This window comes from Colias eurytheme, chromosome 32 (genome assembly GCF_061535395.1).
Source record: "Colias eurytheme isolate Ceu_HAF_F1 chromosome 32, ilColEury1 Martin Lab GWU primary, whole genome shotgun sequence".
Classification (NCBI taxonomy): Eukaryota; Metazoa; Arthropoda; class Insecta; order Lepidoptera; family Pieridae; genus Colias; species Colias eurytheme.
In genome coordinates this window covers 2,230,351-2,257,076 of record NC_143011.1, presented here as the reverse complement: position 1 = coordinate 2,257,076, position 26,726 = coordinate 2,230,351, and the positions used below count along the sequence as shown (strand labels likewise).

Sequence of the window (26,726 nt, the reverse complement as noted above, 5' to 3'; positions counted from 1 at the left end):
AACTATGGTGGCAATTTTGTCTAGATAGAAATATTTCCAATTTTGAAAGTACAGTAGCGACAGTTATATCGTTTTTAACAAATGAGTTTAACAAAGGGGCTTCATATGGTACTTTAAACTCGCACAGGTCTGCCTTGTCTTTAATCTTAGGAAATAATATCGGGTCGGATGAATGCATAAAACGACTCCTAAAGGGAGCATTCAAATTGAAACCCAGTAATCCTAAATACAATTATTCTTGGGACCCACAATTAGTTTTGAACCATATCTCAAGCTGGTTTCCTAATATAAACATTAATTTGGAGCAGTTGACTAAAAAATTAGTAATTTTACTTGCGCTGTGTACAGCACAGCGGTTCCAAACTTTATCCCTTATCAATCTTAATAATATTTATTTCTCAGACAGTGGAGCTAAGATTTTCATAACAGACTTGATAAAAACTTCGGCTCCGGGTAGAGATCAACCCCTTCTTATACTTCCATACTTTAAAGAAAATATAAGTATTTGTCCCGCTACTGCACTTTCTGATTATATCAATGTCACAAAACATTTGAGGAATGAGGAGGACAATAGATTAATACTAACTTTTAAAAAACCTAATAAACCCGCCACAACTCACACAATCAGTCGTTGGATCAAAAACGTGTTATCGGAAAGTGGTGTCAACATTTCAATATTTAGTTCACATAGCACAAGACACGCTTCAACATCTACTGCTTGTGCTAGTGGTGTATGCGTTGATAATATACGTAAAACTGCTGGCTGGACTAAACATTCCGAAACCTTTGCAAGGTTTTATAAACTTAATGTAGTTAATGAAAACGAATTTGCAGAATCAATTTTGCAAGAATAATGTTTGATTATATTTTTGTTAATATACAAAATAAAACTACGCCTAGCGCTTTTATCTGCAATCCGCCACCACTTGTCATCCCCTCTATTGGCGCTGTTTTAGTTTTTGTCTAACACGGCCTCTCCTGACTGGAGGACGTCCTCGTTCTCCTTTGTTTTATGCGGAGAAGTACAGGCTCCTCTCGAAGTGCCTGATGCAGGTTCAACAACAACGACTGGGTCATTTGTGGACTCCTCATCTTCAATACTGGCAGCATCTGGGAAGGATTAATGATAAGGTATTAGCAACTAATAAACATTACACTCCCCTTATAACAGGTAAGCGCAATACACAGAGAGGAAGCACTACGTTCGCTATCTCTGACACCAATGACAGTATAACATGGGCACAACGTTCGCGTATTATACTTTACGCATATAAAATAAAACGACCATATGACATAGGCACGACGTTAGCATATCATGAGTCCAAAACAAATGACGTATAACATAGGCACGACGTTAGCATATTATACGTTACGCATATAAAATAAAACGACCACATGACATAGGCACGACGTTAGCATATCATGAGTCCAAGACAAATGTATAACATAGGCACGACGTTAGCATATTATACATTACGCATATAAAATAAAACGACCACATGACATAGGCACGACGTTAGCTTATCATGAGTCCAAGACAATTGTATAGCATAGGCACGACGTTAGCATACTATACGTTACACATAGAAAATAAAACAACCACATGACATAGGCACGACGTTAGCTTATCATGAGTCCAAGGCAATTGTATAGCATAGGCACGACGTTAGCATACTATACGTTACACATAGAAAATAAAACAACCACATGACATAGGCACGACGTTAGCTTATCATGAGTCCAAGACAATTGTATAGCATAGGCACGACGTTAGCATACTATACGTTACACATAGAAAATAAAACAACCACATGACATAGGCACGACGTTAGCTTATCATGGGAAAACTATAATTTGTGACATAGGCACGTCGTTCGCTTATCACAAATTAGGGATCAGCTCACCCTCAAAAAACGCAGCACATGTCTCAGGAGTCCACTCCCCACGCCACGGCACCATGAATTCTGTCGCAGCTTGCGTCGATTTGCCATAAGAGCCCTCCAGTAACTGCAGCTCGTATCGACCGTGGGGAAGCGTTTTGACCACGCGATATGGGCCGCGCATACCCGAGTCGAGTTTGCCAGTTGTTTGAGCCTGTTTTATAACAAAAAGCAAAGAATTAATTTCAAATAACCGTGATGCCTTTCGGCTAGCATTCACAGTTTTGTCTTGCCAACGTTGGTTATATTTTTTTTAAACGCTCAGAAACACGTTGTCTACGCATTTCTCGTAATGCGTCGCGATTGGGACGAGAGCCTTCTAGTGCGATGTCACCAATGAGGTAACGTAAAACAGGTCACGCAGCTTTAATACCCACCAATAGATTCAGAGGTGAAAAGCTTGTAGTTTTCTGTTTTGTAATGTTCAGAACCAGCTGTAGTCGCCATATGACATCAGACCAATCATTTTGTCGGTGATTGCATTCTATACGAACCATGTTGAGTAAGGTTCGACAATAACGTTCAACCTGCCCGTTTGAATTATGCATCTCTGGTGTTATGAGATGCATGTCAATGCCCAAGTCAGTAAAAAGTTTTGTTATTTCTGAACTCTGAAACATTCGACCCCGATCTGCCACAAATAATTTTAGAGGTCCCAAACAAAGAGATAACATTATAAAAAAATATTTTTAATTCAGTGGAATCTTGACCAAACATAGGATACAAATTACAAAAGACAGTATTTGGAAAAATGTGCGTTTTTATGTGCTATACATATCAAACAATGGTCAATGTATTTTTTTTTACAAATAATAACACCAACCAGATAGTGTCTATAATTTTGCAAGGCCTTTACAACGGCTAAAGTTTCAAGTTTCCAGCTCATAGGAATGATACCTTGGCTCAGCACCTTGAGTTTGTTTACTGAAGTAACTCACCACCCGCTTATGCCCCTTTTCATGAACCTGAAGAAGCACTGCACCATATCCTATACAGCTGGCATCTATATGAACTTCAATAGGTAAAGCCGGATCATACATAGCTAACACAGGTTCACTGGTAAGATGAGAAATAATTACTTGGCGTGCTTCTTCTTGTTCACTACTCCAAATAAAAGGTACCCCTTTTTTCGTCAACTTTGTAATAGGCACAGCCTTTATAGCAAAGCCAGCTATGTAACGTCGAAAATAACTTGAACTGTCTGGTTTGTTTAACGGTCTTTGGAATCGGTGCTTCGACCAAAGCTTTAATCTTTTGACCACTCGGTCGTACCTGACCCTGACTAATCGTACGTCCCAAATATTCGATTTAAGTAGATAGAAAAGAGCATTTCTTTAAATTTATGGAAAACTCCGCGCTTGTAAGAGTTTTAAGAACTCTACGTAAAATCGACAAACCCTCCTCAACCGTACCGCTCATAATGAGGACATCATCGACGTAAACTAGGGCTTCACGATTTAATATATCGGTGCCAATGATGATTGGTGTATTCATCAATTTTGAACTAACTACGTGTAAATCTACTTCTAAAGTAATTTCATTAAACTCTATTGGTAAAGTGACAAAATAAGTCGATTCAATTTCCTGCCCACCAATACCACGCAAGATCCTAAATGCAGGCATTCGCGCACATTTCAAATGCTTTAATAATGATAAGGAAAATAATGATATACTAGAGCCGCTATCGATTAAGACATCGACTGGGATTCCCTGGATGACAGCTACAACAATCTTTATTCTTACTGTCCGGGTTTTCTTCGCAAAAATTAACATTGTTTGTATTACGTGCCTCCCGACTTTAATTTTGCAAAACACGCCTCAGTTTTATGGCCGGGCTTTTTGCAGAAATCACACAATACAGATTTATTCGAATTATTAATAGAAAAATATTTATGGTCATTACTTTGATTAGAAAGAATCGACTTAGCTTTTTTAGAACAATTTGATTGTGTATGACCATGTTGACCGCACAAGAAACATTTCTGTTCGTTAAATCGTCGTTTACGATTATTAACTACATGTTCAGATTTTAAAGAACGATCATAGCGCGACCTGTGATCAAAATGTCTGTTTGAGGAGGAATTGGATTTAACGTAAATTGAAAAGAATTCAACCAATTCATTTGTCGTTAGCTTTGCATTAATGGCTGCAGCGCGAATCTGCGGATCCGTAATCCCTCGTATTATTATTGCAGATATAAGTTCGTCACTTAACCCCCTAACAACACGCAACCTTAGAAGAGAGCGACGAGCATAGTCTGCATACGTTAGGTATTTATCAGAATTGGTACTCATAACGTCATATAAAATATTCGCGATATCAGGTTTCTTAGGACACAAAGGTTTAAATTCTTTTTTAAAATTGCTCCAACTACGGTCTGATGTTACCCATTCATTGAGCCAGGTCCTAGCATCTCCCTTTAAACAATTACCTATACGAGATAGACACTCATTATCATTCCATTGATTTATAACCTTAGCGCAATCGACCTCCTCACACCAGGTTTCTATATCGTTTATACTCGGATCAAAATTTGAAATGTAATAAGATTGGCTCAACCTCACCGTCGTATTGATTGATCGTATAGCATCAACAATACGATTAGTAGCGTTACGATCGCAGCCGACTGTGGCGCTCCCGGAATGTCCCGGTGAAGAAGGGACCGCCGACCCTGAGTGCGCCGCAGGCTCCGGATGCACAGCGACGGGCTCGACGATCCGTGACCTCGGCGGCGTTGTTGTCACACCGCCAGTGTTGGATCCTCGTCGTGACGGAGAAGAGTGACGTTCTTCTAACGACTTTAGTCTATCTGAAATTTGTTGCATTTGTTGTGTTAATGCATCGTTGAAAGGACTATACCGTCGTCGGCTGCGTATAGGAGGTGTAGCACTACGATTCCTAGAACGGCTTCGGTCTTTGTGCTTCTTATTAGGCATCTCGTACGTAATTTTTTTTTTTTTTTACAATGGAGGAAAATGTCGATACAAGGAAACGATAAAAATTAAATATGAAGAAAAAAAAACTATTAACTTAATATTTCGTTAACGTAAAGAAAAAAACTAAGTTGCGGGTACATTTAAAAAAGAATACGTATCGTACTATACAAAGGTGAAATAAGCGTAATTAAATCATATGCTGTAATTTTGTTAAACAAAACACATAAATCACAAAAGGTTTAAATAAATGCTTCAATTACTATACCAAAGCTGCTTTAAGCTATAAATTGATAAGAAGCTCGCTTCTCCTTAGATAGCAAATGATCGGAATATACTCACCAAAATTTTGCGTTATATACTTAGCCACACAACTACTATTTTAATTTCACTTAAACGAAACAATGAAAAGTTTATAAAGTATTATTGAGGGTAATTTAAAAGTGTAATGAACTAATTCGTTTGAAGAGTCAAACTGCCATTTTCAGAAAGCAAACGGTTAAGGACGCGTGAGAATCACTATCCCTCTTCTGAATTTAGGAACAGAAGTGGGAATGAAATAAAAAACACAACACACCACTTTCCGATAACACGTTTTTGATCCAAAGACTGATTGTTTGAGTTGTGGCGGGTTTATTAGGTTTTTTAAAAGTTAGTATTAATCTATTGTCCTCCTCATTCCTCAAATGTTTTGTGACATTGATATAATCAGAAAGTGCAGTAGCGGGACAAATACTTATATTTTCTTTAAAGTATGGAAGTATAAGAAGGGGTTGATCTCTACCCGGAGCCGAAGTTTTTATCAAGTCTGTTATGAAAATCTTAGCTCCACTGTCTGAGAAATAAATATTATTAAGATTGATAAGGGATAAAGTTTGGACCCGCTGTGCTGTACACAGCGCAAGTAAAATTACTATTTTTTTAGTCAACTGCTCCAAATTAATGTTTATATTAGGAAACCAGCTTGAGATATGGTTCAAAACTAATTGTGGGTCCCAAGAATAATTATTGTATTTAGGATTACTGGGTTTCAATTTGAATGCTCCCTTTAGGAGTCGTTTTATGCATTCATCCGACCCGATATTATTTCCTAAGATTAAAGACAAGGCAGACCTGTGCGAGTTTAAAGTACCATATGAAGCCCCTTTGTTAAACTCATTTGTTAAAAACGATATAACTGTCGCTACTGTACTTTCAAAATTGGAAATATTTCTATCTAGACAAAATTGCCACCATAGTTTATAAGTTACGTTATATTGCTTCTTAGTGTTACTGGAAAGCGATGCCAACATTAGTTCGACAGCTTCCGATGGGATGTTTCTCCGTAAGAAGGCTTCGCGGAGAGCCTCGCTGCAGCCAGCGTAAGGTGTGAGTGCAGTGGGTGCGACAGGTGACTGAAATGAGAATGCGTTAGATTCGTATCTGCTTTAAACTTGGAACCCCTACCCTTTACGAGAAAGCTCCGCCAAATGACTTCTCATTTCTTTGCTTTTAGGGGGGGGGGGGGCAATAAATGAAATGTACAGACTATACGGCTTTTAAAATATAAGTCTGGTAAGCGAACTAAACTTTGCTGGTTTAGTTCTTGCTATATCGCTATCCGTGCCTGCTTCTCGTGTTTACGGGTGAATTAAGTTTATCAATAGTCATAAATGCAATGCTATACAGAGGATATACTGCATTTAAAACATGACAAAGTCTGGTAAGCGAACTAAACTTTGCTAGTTTAGTTCTTGCTATATCGCTGTCCGTGGCTGCCTCGCGTGTTTACGGATGAATAAAGTAATGTCCTGTCTTCGCATCCACAGCTAACTGTCCTATACTGTCATAATCTTAACACAGATTCATTCGACATAGCTCCCCACGAGCTCAGTTCTTCATTTTTGCACTCGCACAACTGTGGACAACACAAGAGCAATGCCTCCATTGGTAGCAGTTACAATCAAGGGCTAGCAAGGCAGGCTAGCCATATTACGGATGTTGGAACAACCGACTATATTTAGGGCAATTTTCTTTGTACAGTGTAACGTTTAGACTGTCGTAGCATTCCTACGGAACAAAGATGGGATCAGATCTGCATCCTTAATGAAGTTTATCGAAAGGAGATACTTTCAGACGACGATAGTATTCAAAATCCACCATATTCCTGAACATAATAATGCATAGTTAAGCTTATAATCTCTCTTGCCATTATCCTGCAGCAGAATTCCTTGGCGATAATTTGTTCTCGTTAGAACGAGCGAGGTTGTTACGATAATATGAGAAATCCTGTCAGTTAGAGACCTGAACGACGCGATAGAGTACCGCTATTTCAGTAGTAGTAGCACCTAGAAGGGTGAAGGTATTCTGGAAAGCGGAACTGAAGGCCCGGTCGGCAGCACCAGCCACCTAATAGACAGTGTTCAGTGCTGCACCACTATAATCTGCAAAATGACTCTGACGGTATGAAAATGTACCTACCGTACACGAACGTACATTTTCAAAATATCAAATGATATAGTTGGAATAAAAATCCTATTTGCCTCCGTCTACCCAAAAGACATACGGAGTAGCTAGTAGTAGTTGGTTGAATTAGAATAAAGTACCTATAGTTAAAATCCTTTGTTACTGACTGGATAAATTTGGCTCTTTTCCTATCTGACGTTCATATAGCTGTTGACTGCCTAGTGTTATGCACAAACACAATTATTATAAATAAGTCAGCCCGAGGCTTTCGGTATATAAGTTCTGATGTAAATCATAATTATATTTTAAAACCGAATTGATTAAAAGTAACGTACTTGGCTGTAGTAATTGCAGTTTTGGGACACAGATAAGCTCCTTATCATTTTAGTCTCTTGAGTTCAGTATATTTGTTTCCAGTACAGAGTTTATGACCTATCAGTTTTAAATAAATAATTCATGCATTGTACTGAAAGTACTAGCCATGTTTAGATTATGATTGGTGGCGTTGGCTCTAAACATTAATAGATACCGCACGGTTTGGTTGGATGTTAAAAATCTGTATTATAATTAAAACCGTTTACCTGTTTTGATATTTTATTGCCTTATTCAAGGGGTGACCTTTTAAATTTATTTCTGACCCCAAAAGTAAGGACCAAGGTCTCTTCTTGTCCGGTTGGGTTAATACTGTGTGAGTTGAGACAGGTGGCAATTCTATGTTAAGATGGTTCAATTGTGCTTCTGCAGAGTTCTAATTGAATAAATAAAGGTTTGAGTTTGAGGTATTTTTGCCTCGTCGGGATCAGCTGTTGCTTCATTTTGTAAGTAACATCTAAATGCGTAATTGAAAGTCGTTACTGGCGCTTTCGCAGATTTACGCTAAAGATAGTGGAAATTGTAGTAACTTTAACTTTTCAAGCCCAAAAGGTTAACTAAGGTACACTTGAACCAATCTCATAAGTTCTAATACTTTTAATCATTATGATTAAAAAAATACTGTAAAACAACAGATGATGGAATTTTCAAAAAGAAAAAAAAATACAAATTTGCCGCGCAATCGACATTAATTGACAGTTCTAAAAGTTTGTACCTATAGGTAATATTAATAGAAATAATTATCGAGATTTAAATGGCTCTACACGAGATTTATTTTGTTTTTTTTATTACTATACTTCATAAAGACACAATTAACTCGTACCTACTCGTAATACGATACCTTGGAGTTGGAGTGAAAATATTGTTTGTAATAATTTGGCTAGGTAACTAATTATTGAAATGAAAATAATAATTAGAAAAATGCATTGTGAAACCGTTTTAAGCAAAAAACGTTTCGATAAACGTAAGTAATTTTATAAGTACCCTCGATAACAATACTTTTTGCAATATCACGCGACACTCCATCGTATCGCATTCAAAATTGGGAATCGGAGTGCGAGGATCTGTGGGTCATGACTGAGGTATTGTTAAATGGTAAGACAATTAAGTTAGCTATTTATATATAATATAACGACTTATGCCCTTATGCACTATGTTCATAATCGCACAACACGACTTATATTATTGCCAGTTTTGGTTTTATAGAAATGATGTGACTTATTATGCTTGAAATTTGTGTACTTTATGACTCAATTGAGGCTTTTTAGTGGAAAAACTATGCACGTAGCTTGAAAAACGAATGAAATCAACGGGTTTTTTTATCGTTATTAGATAATAAAAACAAAACATCATTTAGGTATTTATGCATTTAACCCTAGAAGTCCAATCTACGTAAATTTGACGTATGAACTCTTCTATATTTACCATCGAATCGCTGCAAAATCCAGAATCAACTCATTAGCCGTCGAGACCTAGCAGTACATAGTTGGCTCATCCATGTAAATTCCGCCATTTGGTTGTAAAGAGGATGTTGTGCGTCATTTTGACGTATAATTGGGCTTTTCGTAACTTTTAAAATTGTTTCAAATTTTTATTTTGTGATTTATTTGAATGATTTTTTTCCAAGTCACGTTTCACATGATATCTATAACTATTGTCCTAGTGAATCATTTTCACTATCGTCGAATCAATTTAAAATTCGATCAAGTGCGTTCCGTTTCGGAACGCCACAGATAATAAAATATAGATAATAAAAGTGGCAACGCCACAATGTCATGGTGGTATACATTGAGGATACAAAGAGATAAGAGAAGCCCGAAAACCATATTCCTGTATATTCAGTTAATACAGGAAAAGTTATAGGTGGTCAGTGGCGATATTTTACGGCATGATATAGAATTTTAACAATTTCTATATCATATAATATCAAAATAATGTAGATAAATGCTAATGCTTCCTTCTAGGGAAGCGCGCTCCATCATAGGCCACATCTCAGCTTACCATTAGGCGAGATCGTGGTCAAGCGCTTCCCTATCACACAATAAAAAATAAAAAAAATAAATAAATAAAATACAATGAGCCGCAAAGATTTTATGAAAAAATTAAGCACAGATTTGAAGGTGCCTTGGATGCAAATACGACTTGTGGCACGCACTTTGAAGAGACTCTACGTGACAATAGCCCAATTTTTTCAAAATATGTGGTACCAGAGTATCCATAAAATGTTTACGAAAATGCAGGACCAAAGAAGTATCGATATTGCGGATTTTTTTCCCATAAAAAAGGCAAATTACCAAAGCACAGTGGCTAAAACGCTCATAAATTGTCAAGACTGGTTATAAATACTTTTTTTTTATGCGACTATTATAGACTATAGTATTATTGTCTTGATTATTGTAGTTAGATAATTTTTTTGAAAAAAGATTAAAAACGAGTTATTTTTTAAAAACTTACCCAATTATAAGAAGAAAATATAAGTTTAACATTTTTTGTTGGCTTTTTTTAGATGATTCAATTATCGTTCTGTATTTATATAAACAAAGAGTATAATATCATTAAATGCACTTAATGTGTTAACTGTATTTTTAATATCTATTGCAAAAAATAGTTAATTTCCATAGAAATATATTAGTATCCCAAGTTAACTGATAAATACCTTTTTTTTAAAATATAAAGATTTGTTGTTGCAGATTTATTGAAAAAAACGATTTAAAAATAATAAGGAATAGTGTGTGTTGTTTCCGTGCAGTATTCAATTAATAGACCAATAGCAACACGGCATTAATGCCAAACTGTCTCATGTCGTCACTTGAACCAATGACACTAAAAGAGTTGTTCCTTTATGCTCATGAAACTGTATATAATATTATGTAGTATTTAATAAACTATAATATTATGCTTTTAAAAATATACGTGTTTGTGAAAAAGTAAATTCTAGCCTATGTTCAAATAAAAATAGTAGGTAGCGTTTATTTCCCTCTGAGTAAGTAGTGTGTATTGTGTATCAAAAGTAACATTCAATTATGTATTGTGTTAATTTTATTTATTACGGATTCAACATCAAACAACTCTACGGTAAGTATCAAGGTGCGTATTAACTATAGAGCTATTATTTATTACCTTACCTAATACCTATAGGTATGTTATAGCTAATTGCTGCTGGGCGCTGGCTGCGATTTCGTCCATGTATCTACTGAAAGGTTTCATGACATAATATGAGCACAGGGGAATAAAATAAAAATACCAGTATGTACATCCAAAAATATTTATTTCAATTATTACAAATTATCCTTAATCTAATTTTGAAAATCTAACACTGAATTAGATTCCTTACAATAATATTATTCAAATTAATAACAAAATAACGTATTTTACGGCTAAATTAATATTGAACTAATTATGTAGTTAAAACACGAAAGCGCATTACCTTGTTATACCAGCTGCATTAACCAAAAATTTTATATGATACAATATTTTCAACTGATATCGAAATGTACGAAAATAGTAATAATGTAATTGAACTGAGAACATAATATTTTAATATTCAGACAAAGCTGTATTGTTTCGATATACGTAGTTTTTATTGTAAACTGCACATATTTTCATAGAAAAATACTGTAAAACAACAGATGATGAAATTTTCAAAAAGAAAAAAAAATACAAATTTGCCGCGCAATTGACATTAATTGACAGTTTTAAAAGTTTGTACCTATAGGTAATATTAATAGAAATAATTATCGAGATTTAAATGGCTCTACACGAGATTTATTTTGTTTTTTTTATTACTATACTTCATAAAGACACAATTAACTCGTACCTACTCGTAATACGATACCTTGGAGTTGGAGCGAAAATATTGTTTGTAATAATTTGGCTAGGTAACTAATTATTGAAATGAAAATAATAATTAGAAAAATGCATTGTGAAACCGTTTTAAGCAAAAAACGTTTCGATAAACGAATTATGTTTTTGAATGAAATACAAATTATTGCATGCTTTTAAAATACAAGACTTAACTATCTACTAATGAAAGTTTTCATGCATTTTGTTCGAAACACGGTAGGTCAGCCGTGTTTTGTTACTTTAAAGGTGACATTCGAAAATGAAACAACGATTTACGGAAAAGCACAGATAGAAACGCGTTTAATCGAGATTGGGTATCTAATATTAAGATAATTGGAATACTTAATGAAAATAGGAATTGTAGAGTCAGTAATAATTCAGATTAGTTTATTGATATCATATTAGATACTTACTTAGTTCGAGTGAACGCGTTTTTACAATTCGTTCTATACAAAGTATGTTTTTAACTAAATTTTCGAATTTCATCGTGTATTTTACAATAATTTTGAATGATTTGAATGCGAAATGTACTAATATATGATCAAACGAACTTCAGAGTGAAGTTTGATCATTATTATATGAATCGTTTCATTCGAAGATATTATTTACTATGTAGTTCCCTTTTTCAATGCTAGCAACTACGCACGCCTTTAGATTTTATTTTTTATTAATTGTGGGTATTACGACCTGACAAGTATTTGCTCGCTTTGTACGATATTCGTTATTTTTAGAGTCTGTAATCTTACAAAACTTTGGGTTAGGGTGTGGTGGGTGTTAATATCTTCGAATGAAGCGATTCATATAATAATGATCGAACTTCACTCTGAAGTTCGTTTGATCATATATTATATTTCATCGCTTCATTCTTCAGATATTATTCACTATGTAGATGTTAAGAGATAAAAGTTTTGTAAGAATCATTTTGGGTGCAAGTTTAGAATAAAACATATATAGATATTATTAGTTTTATTTTGTATATTAACAAAAATATAATCAAACATTATTCTTGCAAAATTGATTCTGCAAATTCGTTTTCATTAACTACATTAAGTTTATAGAACCTTGCAAAGGTTTCAGAATGTTTAGTCCAGCCAGCAGTTTTACGTATATTATCAACGCATACACCACTAGCACAAGCAGTAGATGTTGAAGCGTGTCTTGTGCTATGTGAACTAAATATTGAAATGTTGACACCACTTTCCGATAACACGTTTTTGATCCAAAGACTGATTGTTTGAGTTGTGGCGGGTTTATTAGGTTTTTTAAAAGTTAGTATTAATCTATTGTCCTCCTCATTCCTCAAATGTTTTGTGACATTGATATAATCAGAAAGTGCAGTAGCGGGACAAATACTTATATTTTCTTTAAAGTATGGAAGTATAAGAAGGGGTTGATCTCTACCCGGAGCCGAAGTTTTTATCAAGTCTGTTATGAAAATCTTAGCTCCACTGTCTGAGAAATAAATATTATTAAGATTGATAAGGGATAAAGTTTGGACCCGCTGTGCTGTACACAGCGCAAGTAAAATTACTATTTTTTTAGTCAACTGCTCCAAATTAATGTTTATATTAGGAAACCAGCTTGAGATATGGTTCAAAACTAATTGTGGGTCCCAAGAATAATTATTGTACTTAGGATTACTGGGTTTCAATTTGAATGCTCCCTTTAGGAGTCGTTTTATGCATTCATCCGACCCGATATTATTTCCTAAGATTAAAGACAAGGCAGACCTGTGCGAGTTTAAAGTACCATATGAAGCCCCTTTGTTAAACTCATTTGTTAAAAACGATATAACTGTCGCTACTGTACTTTCAAAATTGGAATATATTTATATGGAATATATAAATATTTCTATCTAGACAAAATTGCCACCATAGTTTATAAGTTACGTTATATTGCTTCTTAGTGTTACTGGAAAGCGATGCCAACATTAGTTCGACAGCTTCCGATGGGATGTTTCTCCGTAAGAAGGCTTCGCGGAGAGCCTCGCTGCAGCCAGCGTAAGGTGTGAGTGCAGTGGGTGCGACAGGTGACTGAAATGAGAATGCGTTAGATTCGTATCTGCTTTAAACTTGGAACCCCTACCCTTTACGAGAAAGCTCTGCCAAATGACTTCTCATTTCTTTGCTTTTAGGGGGGGGGGGGGCAATAAATGAAATGTACAGACTATACGGCTTTTAAAATATAAGTCTGGTAAGCGAACTAAACTTTGCTGGTTTAGTTCTTGCTATATCGCTATCCGTGCCTGCTTCTCGTGTTTACGGGTGAATTAAGTTTATCAATAGTCATAAATGCAATGCTATACAGAGGATATACTGCATTTAAAACATGACAAAGTCTGGTAAGCGAACTAAACTTTGCTAGTTTAGTTCTTGCTATATCGCTGTCCGTGGCTGCCTCGCGTGTTTACGGATGAATAAAGTAATGTCCTGTCTTCGCATCCACAGCTAACTGTCCTATACTGTCATAATCTTAACACAGATTCATTCGACATAGCTCCCCACGAGCTCAGTTCTTCATTTTTGCACTCGCACAACTGTGGACAACACAAGAGCAATGCCTCCATTGGTAGCAGTTACAATCAAGGGCTAGCAAGGCAGGCTAGCCATATTACGGATGTTGGAACAACCGACTATATTTAGGGCAATTTTCTTTGTACAGTGTAACGTTTAGACTGTCGTAGCATTCCTACGGAACAAAGATGGGATCAGATCTGCATCCTTAATGAAGTTTATCGAAAGGAGATACTTTCAGACGACGATAGTATTCAAAATCCACCATATTCCTGAACATAATAATGCATAGTTAAGCTTATAATCTCTCTTGCCATTATCCTGCAGCAGAATTCCTTGGCGATAATTTGTTCTCGTTAGAACGAGCGAGGTTGTTACGATAATATGAGAAATCCTGTCAGTTAGAGACCTGAACGACGCGATAGAGTACCGCTATTTCAGTAGTAGTAGCACCTAGAAGGGTGAAGGTATTCTGGAAAGCGGAACTGAAGGCCCGGTCGGCAGCACCAGCCACCTAATAGACAGTGTTCAGTGCTGCACCACTATAATCTGCAAAATGACTCTGACGGTATGAAAATGTACCTACCGTACACGAACGTACATTTTCAAAATATCAAATGATATAGTTGGAATAAAAATCCTATTTGCCTCCGTCTACCCAAAAGACATACGGAGTAGCTAGTAGTAGTTGGTTGAATTAGAATAAAGTACCTATAGTTAAAATCCTTTGTTACTGACTGGATAAATTTGGCTCTTTTCCTATCTGACGTTCATATAGCTGTTGACTGCCTAGTGTTATGCACAAACACAATTATTATAAATAAGTCAGCCCGAGGCTTTCCGTATATAAGTTCTGATGTAAATCATAATTATATCTTAAAACCGAATTGATTAAAAGTAACGTACTTGGCTGTAGTAATTGCAGTTTTGGGACACAGATAAGCTCCTTATCATTTTAGTCTCTTGAGTTCAGTATATTTGTTTCCAGTACAGAGTTTATGACCTATCAGTTTTAAATAAATAATTCATGCATTGTACTGAAAGTACTAGCCATGTTTAGATTATGATTGGTGGCGTTGGCTCTAAACATTAATAGATACCGCACGGTTTGGTTGGATGTTAAAAATCTGTATTATAATTAAAACCGTTTACCTGTTTTGATATTTTATTGCCTTATTCAAGGGGTGACCTTTTAAATTTATTTCTGACCCCAAAAGTAAGGACCAAGGTCTCTTCTTGTCCGGTTGGGTTAATACTGTGTGAGTTGAGACAGGTGGCAATTCTATGTTAAGATGGTTCAATTGTGCTTCTGCAGAGTTCTAATTGAATAAATAAAGGTTTGAGTTTGAGGTATTTTTGCCTCGTCGGGATCAGCTGTTGCTTCATTTTGTAAGTAACATCTAAATGCGTAATTGAAAGTCGTTACTGGCGCTTTCGCAGATTTACGCTAAAGATAGTGGAAATTGTAGTAACTTTAACTTTTCAAGCCCAAAAGGTTAACTAAGGTACACTTGAACCAATCTCATAAGTTCTAATACTTTTAATCATTATGATTAAAAAAATACTGTAAAACAACAGATGATGAAATTTTCAAAAAGAAAAAAAAATACAAATTTGCCGCGCAATCGACATTAATTGACAGTTCTAAAAGTTTGTACCTATAGGTAATATTAATAGAAATAATTATCGAGATTTAAATGGCTCTACACGAGATTTATTTTGTTTTTTTTTATTACTATACTTCATAAAGACACAATTAACTCGTACCTACTCGTAATACGATACCTTGGAGTTGGAGTGAAAATATTGTTTGTAATAATTTGGCTAGGTAACTAATTATTGAAATGAAAATAATAATTAGAAAAATGCATTGTGAAACCGTTTTAAGCAAAAAACGTTTCGATAAACGTAAGTAATTTTATAAGTACCCTCGATAACAATACTTTTTGCAATATCACGCGACACTCCATCGTATCGCATTCAAAATTGGGAATCGGAGTGCGAGGATCTGTGGGTCATGACTGAGGTATTGTTAAATGGTAAGACAATTAAGTTAGCTATTTATATATAATATAACGACTTATGCCCTTATGCACTATGTTCATAATCGCACAACACGACTTATATTATTGCCAGTTTTGGTTTTATAGAAATGATGTGACTTATTATGCTTGAAATTTGTGTACTTTATGACTCAATTGAGGCTTTTTAGTGGAAAAACTATGCACGTAGCTTGAAAAACGAATGAAATCAACGGGTTTTTTTATCGTTATTAGATAATAAAAACAAAACATCATTTAGGTATTTATGCATTTAACCCTAGAAGTCCAATCTACGTAAATTTGACGTATGAACTCTTCTATATTTACCATCGAATCGCTGCAAAATCCAGAATCAACTCATTAGCCGTCGAGACCTAGCAGTACATAGTTGGCTCATCCATGTAAATTCCGCCATTTGGTTGTAAAGAGGATGTTGTGCGTCATTTTGACGTATAATTGGGCTTTTCGTAACTTTTAAAATTGTTTCAAATTTTTATTTTGTGATTTATTTGAATGATTTTTTTCCAAGTCACGTTTCACATGATATCTATAACTATTGTCCTAGTGAATCATTTTCACTATCGTCGAATCAATTTAAAATTCGATCAAGTGCGTTCCGTTTCGGAACGCCACAGATAATAAAATATAGATAATAAAAGTGGCAACGCCACAATGTCATGGTGGTATACATTGAGGATACAAAGAGATAAGAGAAGCCCGAAAACCATATTCCTGTATGTTCAGTTAATACAGGAAAAGTTATAGGTGGTCAGTGGCGATATTTTACGGCATGATATAGAATTTTAACAATTTCTATATCATATAATATCAAAATAATGTAGATAAATGCTAATGCTTCCTTCTAGGGAAGCGCGCTCCATCATAGGCCACATCTCAGCTTACCATTAGGCGAGATCGTGGTCAAGCGCTTCCCTATCACACAATAAAAAATAAAAAAAATAAATAAATAAAATACAATGAGCCGCAAAGATTTTATGAAAAAATTAAGCACAGATTTGAAGGTGCCTTGGATGCAAATACGACTTGTGGCACGCACTTTGAAGAGACTCTACGTGACAATAGCCCAATTTTTTCAAAATATGTGGTACCAGAGTATCCATAAAATGTTTACGAAAATGCAGGACCAAAGAAGTATCGATATTGCGGATTTTTTTCCCATAAAAAAGGCAAATTACCAAAGCACAGTGGCTAAAACGCTCATAAATTGTCAAGACTGGTTATAAATACTTTTTTTTTATGCGACTATTATAGACTATAGTATTATTGTCTTGATTATTGTAGTTAGATAATTTTTTTGAAAAAAGATTAAAAACGAGTTATTTTTTAAAAACTTACCCAATTATAAGAAGAAAATATAAGTTTAACATTTTTTGTTGGCTTTTTTTAGATGATTCAATTATCGTTCTGTATTTATATAAACAAAGAGTATAATATCATTAAATGCACTTAATGTGTTAACTGTATTTTTAATATCTATTGCAAAAAATAGTTAATTTCCATAGAAATATATTAGTATCCCAAGTTAACTGATAAATACCTTTTTTTAAAAATATAAAGATTTTTTGTTGCAGATTTATTGAAAAAAACGATTTAAAAATAATAAGGAATAGTGTGTGTTGTTTCCGTGCAGTATTCAATTAATAGACCAATAGCAACACGGCATTAATGCCAAACTGTCTCATGTCGTCACTTGAACCAATGACACTAAAAGAGTTGTTCCTTTATGCTCATGAAACTGTATATAATATTATGTAGTATTTAATAAACTATAATATTATGCTTTTAAAAATATACGTGTTTGTGAAAAAGTAAATTCTAGCCTATGTTCAAATAAAAATAGTAGGTAGCGTTTATTTCCCTCTGAGTAAGTAGTGTGTATTGTGTATCAAAAGTAACATTAAATACAATCAATTTTAATAACCGCCTATATACCAGGTATATAGTTGTAGCATACTGATGATCACAATACGTTGATCATATATTAGTACATTTCGCATTCAAATCATTCAAAATTATTGTAAAATACACGATGAAATTCGAAAATTTAGTTAAAAACATACTTTGTATAGAACGAATTGTAAAAACGCGTTCACTCGACCTAAGTAAGTATCTAATATGATATCAATAAACTAATCTGAATTATTACTGACTCTACAATTCCTATTTTCATTAAGTATTCCAATTATCTTAATATTAGATACCCAATCTCGATTAAACGCGTTTCTATCTGTGCTTTTCCGTAAATCGTTGTTTCATTTTCGAATGTCACTGTAGCGACGACAAGCCAATTTACGAGTTACCGAAATTTTATTTATTTATTTTATTTATTAGAGAACAAAAATTCACATTTATTTAAAACAATTTTGCGATGCGAAACCTTACGAGGTTTGTAGCAACGCTCACAGTCGCATAAACACCGTTTGTTATTCGCAAGGAAGACAAAAGAAGTGACTACATAAACCGGTTCCTTATCTATTCATGACATACAAATACAGGGTGTTCATTACAATGTTGTTTATTATGTTTATTTTATTGTTTTAATTAATTCGAGAAAATATCTTTTGTATATTATTTTGTAGTTTTTAATATTAACATCCTTCTTGACTTTTTGTGGCATAGAATTAAGTATAGTGGGTAATAAGAAATTAGCCGTACGCTTCCCATAAAGATTGTGTACTTTAGGAATAATTAATTTTTTATTAGTTATTTGTCTGGTAGCAAACTGATGCGAAATGGGATTTTGAAAGTTTATGTTATGAAATTGTTCTATGAGAAAAATCTTTTGAAACATTTGTCTTATTGGCAGTACATTACAATAGCTAAATAGTTCGAGAGGTTTATCTTTAAACTTGTTTTTAATATTAATAGGTACAATTTTTTTTATTAGTCTTAGTTGTAAATTTGTGATTCTATCAATGTAAGTATTAAATGTACGTCCATAACTTGTGATACCGTATTGTATTATTGATTCTGCCAATGATCTATAGATACCGAGAAGAATTTTGTATGGTACTTTATTTCTGATGATATATAATTTTGAGAGTATGGCCCTAAGTTTATCACACAGATGGTCTATATGATGGTTCCAATTAAATCTGTTATCAACAATCAGTCCTAAGTAAGTATAATAAGGCACTTGGTCCACACATTCACACGAGCAGTCCGGGTTATAATATGTAGCTTTGTGAAGACATACGTGATTGTGTGCCGTGATTTTAAAATTATTAAAGTTTTTCAAATGACTCGAGTGTACATGTACTATTTTTGTTTTCTTAACATTTATGACAAGACCCGCATCGTGCGACCACATTAGGATACGCGTAAAATCTTCCTGTAACTGTTGAGCTGCAGTATTAATATTTTTGTCTGAGGCTATTAGACAGGTGTCATCAGCATATTGATAGATAGAACAGTGGTTGATGACATGTTCCATATCATTTACATACGCCAAGTACAATAAAGGTCCTAACACCGAGCCCTGTGCTGTACCCTCGGTGATGGTCATTTCATTGCTCATTTCATCGCCTACTTTAACACGAAATTTTCTATTAGCAAGATAATCTTTAAACCATCCCAGAAGAGGTCCACGGATACCGGAGTTGTCTAGTTTGTGTATAAGAGTGTCATGCCTGAGTGTATCGAATGCCCTACTATAATCGATAAATAATAGCAGTACATGTTTTTTGTTATCGAGACATGAGTTTACTTCATCTGTAAATTTTGACAAAAGTTGTGAAGTTGACTTACACGGTTGAAATCCAAATTGAGAGACAGATAAAATTTTATTTTCGGCATAGAAATTCTGCATTTGTTCGGCTATAAATTTTTCCACGATTTTGTCTAATACCGGAAGAATGGTAATCGGGCGATAATTTTCATACTCACTTCGCGTACCCTTTTTGTGAATAGGTCGGATTATTCCAGTTTTTAACTCTAAAGGATATTTAGCATTAACAATAGATGCATTAATAAATTTAACTATAATATCTACGATTTTAGTGCATATATTTTTTATGTCAATACATCGAATGTTGTCGAATCCGGGAGCTTTATTGATATTAAGTTTTTTGTTGTTAGCTTTTTTAAGTAGCATTGATTTATTTTGTGGATAATAATAATCATTTTCACATAATAGACGCTTATTGCATTTAGGAATGATTTTTTTAATACTATAATAAAATTCTTGTGCAAAATTATTAGCAATTGTTTTAATGTCTATGTTATTTTTATGAAATGCTTTTAAGATACAGTTGTCTATTGAATTTTTGCAGCGACCTGTTAATGAATTCAAAATTTGCCATAAAGCGTGACTATTGTTGTAGTTTTGATTAATTTGATTATGATAGTAATTATTTCTTGATTTTTCTATGAATTTACGCGTTTTATTACGTAATTTATTGTATTTTAATCGAAGTATTTTATTAGTCGGGTCATTTTTCCAGTCAATAAAAGATAAATCTTTTTTTTCACACATAGTTTTTATGGTGCTAGTAATCCAAGGATCTTTGTTTCTTTTACTTGATGTTGAAATTATTTGTTCAAATTGTGATTGATTATAACAATTTTGGATGGTATTTTTTAAGTTATCATATAATTTATATGGACACTCTGTATTCGTAAAATCATCCCAGCTAACATGATCAAGCAAATTATTAAGTTTATTGTTATCTATTTTTCGAATGACTTTAACGTCACCCTGTACATGTGCTAATGATTGTCCAATGCACGACAATACGATCATACGGTGATCAGCCATTGCAGTGCCGAGCGCGCCCGAGTACAGGTCTAACAATTGCGTCCTTACAAAAATGTGATCGATTACGCTACGCGTTATTATTTGGTTTCTTATTTCAATTCTTGTATAATCGGTTATAACACTTGTTAGACCGCACTCGGCCATGCTATTTATGTAAAAATCTTGAATGTTACCCTTTATTTTTATATCTATGTTCATGTCTCCTAAAACAAAAATATCTAAGTGTTTAAAAGGTTTACTAGATAAAAGATCCTTTATCTCCCTTACGAACAAGTATTTACTTTCGTTGGGTGGCCTATATATTGCACAAATTGTTGCAACGTATTTGTGATTAGTCGTTAAATGACCTATGATTGATTCACAGTGATTTAAAGTGTGATGTTTGAATGTAAATACGTGAACGTTCCGTATGTATATTATAATACCGCCACCTTTTTTATTCTTACGTAACTTTTTGTGCATTATATAGCCATTTACATTGAACATATTTGCGATATTATCTTTAATGTTTACTTCAGTTAATATGAGAATATCTATTGGTGAACATGAACTGTTTATTAATTCTAAAACATAACAAAAATTTTTAATTAGTGATCTTACATTTATATGGACTAAATTTAACTTAAATTGAGATTTCGCTAACGATGGAACATTTTTACAAAATGAGTTATATGTACTACAATTAAAAAGTTCTAAATTATTGCTTGGGATATTCGACTGAACTATGGTGACCTACATAAAATACTATATCTATTACCGCCGATGATGTGCTGGTGCTGCCTGGTTGAGGAGATTTTCAATGTCTGTTTCGCTTCTGATCACAATAGGTTTATTATTCTCTGATTTACGGATTAATATATTCCCATTCTGGAACCACACATATTTATAATTTGGTGTTAATTTTTGCTTAGCTTGCCACAGCAGGGTTTTATTCGCTTTAGTTAGGGCTTTGCGTACTATCACTTTGGTTTTAGCTGCTGGTACTGCTTCATCACATACCACCTGTCCCACAAGTACCTCTCTGCGTCTGGAAGCACGTACCCACATATTACATAATTCCTCCTGTTTGAACTCCAGTTGAATACATCCATCCTGTCCGTTTCTTCCTTCCAGGCGCTTCACGTTGGAGATTCCTTCTTTGGTTAGATTTAGGTTATCAGCTAACTTGTTACATAAGTCATTAAGGTCTTCATTAGGACGAGACGGAATGTTGGCAACTTCTATGACGGTATCCAGACGCTGCTGTTCCATATAGCGCACGTGTTGTTTTAATGCATTTATTTCTAGATCGAGGTGTGATTTTTCGTTTTTGAGGTTAGTATATTTTTTCTCTAGCTCTTTTATTTGTTTATTTTGGGCTTCAACAGTTCTTGTTAGTTCGTCGATTTTGTCACAGCAGAAGCTTAACGATGTTTCGATGGGCTGAAGCTCCTTCTTAAGTATTCTTTTCATTTCTAAAGTAATATCTTTTAGGAATTTGTTAGTATCTATACAACTTGTACCTTGGTTCCCTTCTGAAATAGTATCATCTTCTTCCTCCTCTAAAGGTATTATAAAAGATGATTTTTTGTGAGGCGAGTTAATTTGACAATCGTCACAGGTCCATTCCAGGCTCCCGGCGCCACGCAAGGCGGAGAGCTGTTTGGAGGACAGTCCAGTACATGATTGGGTTGCATGAACAACCTTTCCGCACTTGCTGCATTCCAATCCTGGTGTTCTTTTCGTTAGGCCCTTGTTACAGTTATCACACTTTGACATTGTAATTATTGCACGAGATGTATTGCACAGCAGAACCGGTCAGCGTAGCGGCGCGTATAAGACTCAAGTGTAGTACCTACTAAGAAAGTTCCCACCATAGGTTCACACGGTAACTCGTATATAAACAGTTTGTGCGTTATGCACAGTTAGTTAAGGGCTTGTCGGGACGCGGGTTGGTCGCATTAGGTCGAATATTAATTACATACGAATATATATATGTAGTTAACGAAATATAACCTTTGCGTAGTTATTACATCTTTTATTACACCCGCACATAACAAGCCCCTACATTGGTGACCCCCGACGAAAAGTGAACATTATTATAGTGAATTGCATAGATTTCGTTTGTGTGATTATTTAATTTATTGATTAAATAAAAATTTAATTCAAAATGAATCCGGCAGTTCCAGTTAGAGCAGTTTCGTCGGTACAGTTAAACCTTCTCGAGCAGTTAGCACAATTAAAGCAGCGGGTAAACCAGCTGGAATGTGCAGGCTCGAGAGGCAGATCGTTTAGTGGTCGAAGGTATGGGAATCGCGCGCATCGCTCCGCATCCCGAAGTCGCGATCGTGCAGGGATATCAAAACAGAAAAATCCCAATTGGCTATGTTTTTTCATTACTGCTTTAAGCATATCGCCAGATTGTACTATCGTCAACCTTGTGCGTGGCAGAAGCAGCAGGAGAGCCGACTTTTAATAATTTTACCAGTGTCGAAAAATAACCAATCCGCGAGTGAGTGTACTGTGTAGTGATTATAAAGTGTAGTTTAGTGTAATTAAGACATTTGGTACTAAGTTAATGACTTTAGATCTTAGTTTACGGCGACCGTATAAATGGTTATTTATTATCGCCAAGGTAACTCAACTTATATTTTTGTTTATAAAGTGCAGATTTTTTTAGCACCCTAAGGCCGATGCATCGCTCGCACTTATGACGGACGCATCGGATACTCATGTAGGTTATTTTTCTAAGAATCTATCTAAGACTGAACGCAAGTATAGCGTATAGTATCTAATATGATATCAATAAACTAATCTGAATTATTACTGACCCTACAATTCCTATTTTCATTAAGTATTCCAATTATCTTAATATTAGATACCCAATCTCGATTAAACGCGTTTCTATTTGTGCTTTTCCGTAAATCGTTGTTTCATTTTCGAATGTCACTTTTAAAGTAACAAAACACGGCTGACCTACCGTGTTTCGAACAAAATGCATGAAAACTTTCATTAGTAGATAGTTAAGTCTTGTATTTTAAAAGCATGCAATAATTTGTATTTCATTCAAAAACATAATTCGTTTATCGAAACGTTTTTTGCTTAAAACGGTTTCACAATGCATTTTTCTAATTATTATTTTCATTTCAATAATTAGTTACCTAGCCAAATTATTACAAACAATATTTTCGCTCCAACTCCAAGGTATCGTATTACGAGTAGGTACGAGTTAATTGTGTCTTTATGAAGTATACTTTTTGTACTTTTTGTCAAGGTGTACAAGTTTATAATATTATTCTAAAACGTTAGAAGTGAATTGTAAATCCTTTGAAATAAATGTATCTAAATCTAATTTACTTTTTGGTTCTTATTTGATTAACTTTTCATCTGGGATTGTTAATATATTATATAATATAAAAATTTGTGTGATTTATTGGTAGGTATACTATCTGCACACCTTACTCTTTCAAATAAAGAAATAAGTAATTACTTATGTATTCAAATTCACATTGGCGTCCATATATTCTGTGCCTCCAGTGAATAAGGGATTCTAATTCAACCAACTACTACTAGCTACTCCGTATGTCTTTTGGGTAGACGGAGGCAAATAGGATTTTTATTCCAACTTTATCATTTGATATTTTGAAAATGTACGTTCGTGTACGGTACATTTTCATACCGTCAGAGTCATTTTGCAGATTATAGTGGTGCAGCACTGAACACTGTCTATTAGGTGGCTGGTGCTGCTGACCGGGCCTTCAGTTCCGCTTTCCAGAATACCTTCACCCTTCTAGGTGCTACTACTACTGAAATAGCGGTACTCTATCGCGTCGTTCAGGTCTCTAACTGACAGGATTTCTCATATTATCGTAACAACCTCGCTCGTTCTAACGAGAACAAATTATCGCCAAGGAATTCTGCTGCAGGATAATGGCAAGAGAGATTATAAGCTTAACTATGCATTATTATGTTCAGGAATATGGTGGATTTTGAATACTATCGTCGTCTGAAAGTATCTCCTTTCGATAAACTTCATTAAGGATGCAGATCTGATCCCATCTTTGTTCCGTAGGAATGCTACGACAGTCTAAACGTTACACTGTACAAAGAAAATTGCCCTAAATATAGTCGGTTGTTCCAACATCCGTAATATGGCTAGCCTGCCTTGCTAGCCCTTGATTGTAACTGCTACCAATGGAGGCATTGCTCTTGTGTTGTCCACAGTTGTGCGAGTGCAAAAATGAAGAACTGAGCTCGTGGGGAGCTATGTCGAATGAATCTGTGTTAAGATTATGGCAGTATAGGACAGTTAGCTGTGGATGCGAAGACAGGACATTACTTTATTCATCCGTAAACACGCGAGGCAGCCACGGACAGCGATATAGCAAGAACTAAACTAGCAAAGTTTAGTTCGCTTACCAGACTTTGTCATGTTTTAAATGCAGTATATCCTCTGTATAGCATTGCATTTATGACTATTGATAAACTTAATTCACCCGTAAACACGAGAAGCAGGCACGGATAGCGATATAGCAAGAACTAAACCAGCAAAGTTTAGTTCGCTTACCAGACTTATATTTTAAAAGCTGTATAGTCTGTACATTTCATTTATTGCCCCCCCCCCCCCCCCCTAAAAGCAAAGAAATGAGAAGTCATTTGGCGGAGCTTTCTCGTAAAGGGTAGGGGTTCTAAGTTTAAAGCAGATACGAATCTAACGCATTCTCATTTCAGTCACCTGTCGCACCCACTGCACTCACACCTTACGCTGGCTGCAGCGAGGCTCTCCGCGAAGCCTTCTTACGGAGAAACATCCCATCGGAAGCTGTCGAACTAATGTTGGCATCGCTTTCCAGTAACACTAAGAAGCAATATAACGTAACTTATAAACTATGGTGGCAATTTTGTCTAGATAGAAATATTTCCAATTTTGAAAGTACAGTAGCGACAGTTATATCGTTTTTAACAAATGAGTTTAACAAAGGGGCTTCATATGGTACTTTAAACTCGCACAGGTCTGCCTTGTCTTTAATCTTAGGAAATAATATCGGGTCGGATGAATGCATAAAACGACTCCTAAAGGGAGCATTCAAATTGAAACCCAGTAATCCTAAATACAATAATTATTCTTGGGACCCACAATTAGTTTTGAACCATATCTCAAGCTGGTTTCCTAATATAAACATTAATTTGGAGCAGTTGACTAAAAAAATAGTAATTTTACTTGCGCTGTGTACAGCACAGCGGGTCCAAACTTTATCCCTTATCAATCTTAATAATATTTATTTCTCAGACAGTGGAGCTAAGATTTTCATAACAGACTTGATAAAAACTTCGGCTCCGGGTAGAGATCAACCCCTTCTTATACTTCCATACTTTAAAGAAAATATAAGTATTTGTCCCGCTACTGCACTTTCTGATTATATCAATGTCACAAAACATTTGAGGAATGAGGAGGACAATAGATTAATACTAACTTTATTTATAAGGTTTCAAATTTTATTCATATTAATATTGGAGTTTTTACGATAGATTTTAAATAGTGATATCAATTAATAAATGAATGAGCAGGTATAACTTTATACTATAATTATTTATGGGAGTTCACTGCACCAGCGCTCCTTAGGACAAATTTGAAAGTTTGTTGGAAATTCTCAGGCCACATATTCGAAAACAAAATACCAATTATAGATTGGCTATTTCCGCTGAAGAAAGACTATCAGTCTGCCTCAAGGGATATTTATTTATTTATTTTTTTTTATTTATAACATTTATTTCAGGTAACAGACAATAAATTGTACAGACCCATAGAATAAATACCTTACAGACTAACATACATATAATATTTTATAACTAAAACTATTAAGCACTACACTATACACAAT

The 26,726-nt window shown here is 34.8% G+C and overlaps 1 protein-coding gene and 1 pseudogene across 1 annotated transcript; both read right to left on the bottom strand.

The window, feature by feature from the left end:
• Positions 1-905: 905 nt before the first annotated feature.
• On the bottom strand, positions 906-2,744 carry LOC149895137 (uncharacterized; annotated as a pseudogene).
• An 843-nt stretch (positions 2,745-3,587) lies between these two features.
• LOC149895136 (uncharacterized) lies at positions 3,588-4,891 on the bottom strand. The gene has a single exon (XM_090119237.1). The coding sequence runs from the start codon at positions 4,874-4,876 to the stop codon at positions 3,722-3,724; it is 1,155 nt and encodes a 384-aa protein (XP_089975363.1). The 5' UTR covers positions 4,877-4,891; the 3' UTR covers positions 3,588-3,721.
• Positions 4,892-26,726: the final 21,835 nt, after the last annotated feature.

Bases quoted from the DNA above. Each gene is read 5' to 3' on its own strand.
- LOC149895136 (XM_090119237.1), bottom strand. From the start codon at position 4,876: ATGCCTAATAAGAAGCACAAAGACCGAAGCCGTTCTAGGAATCGTAGT.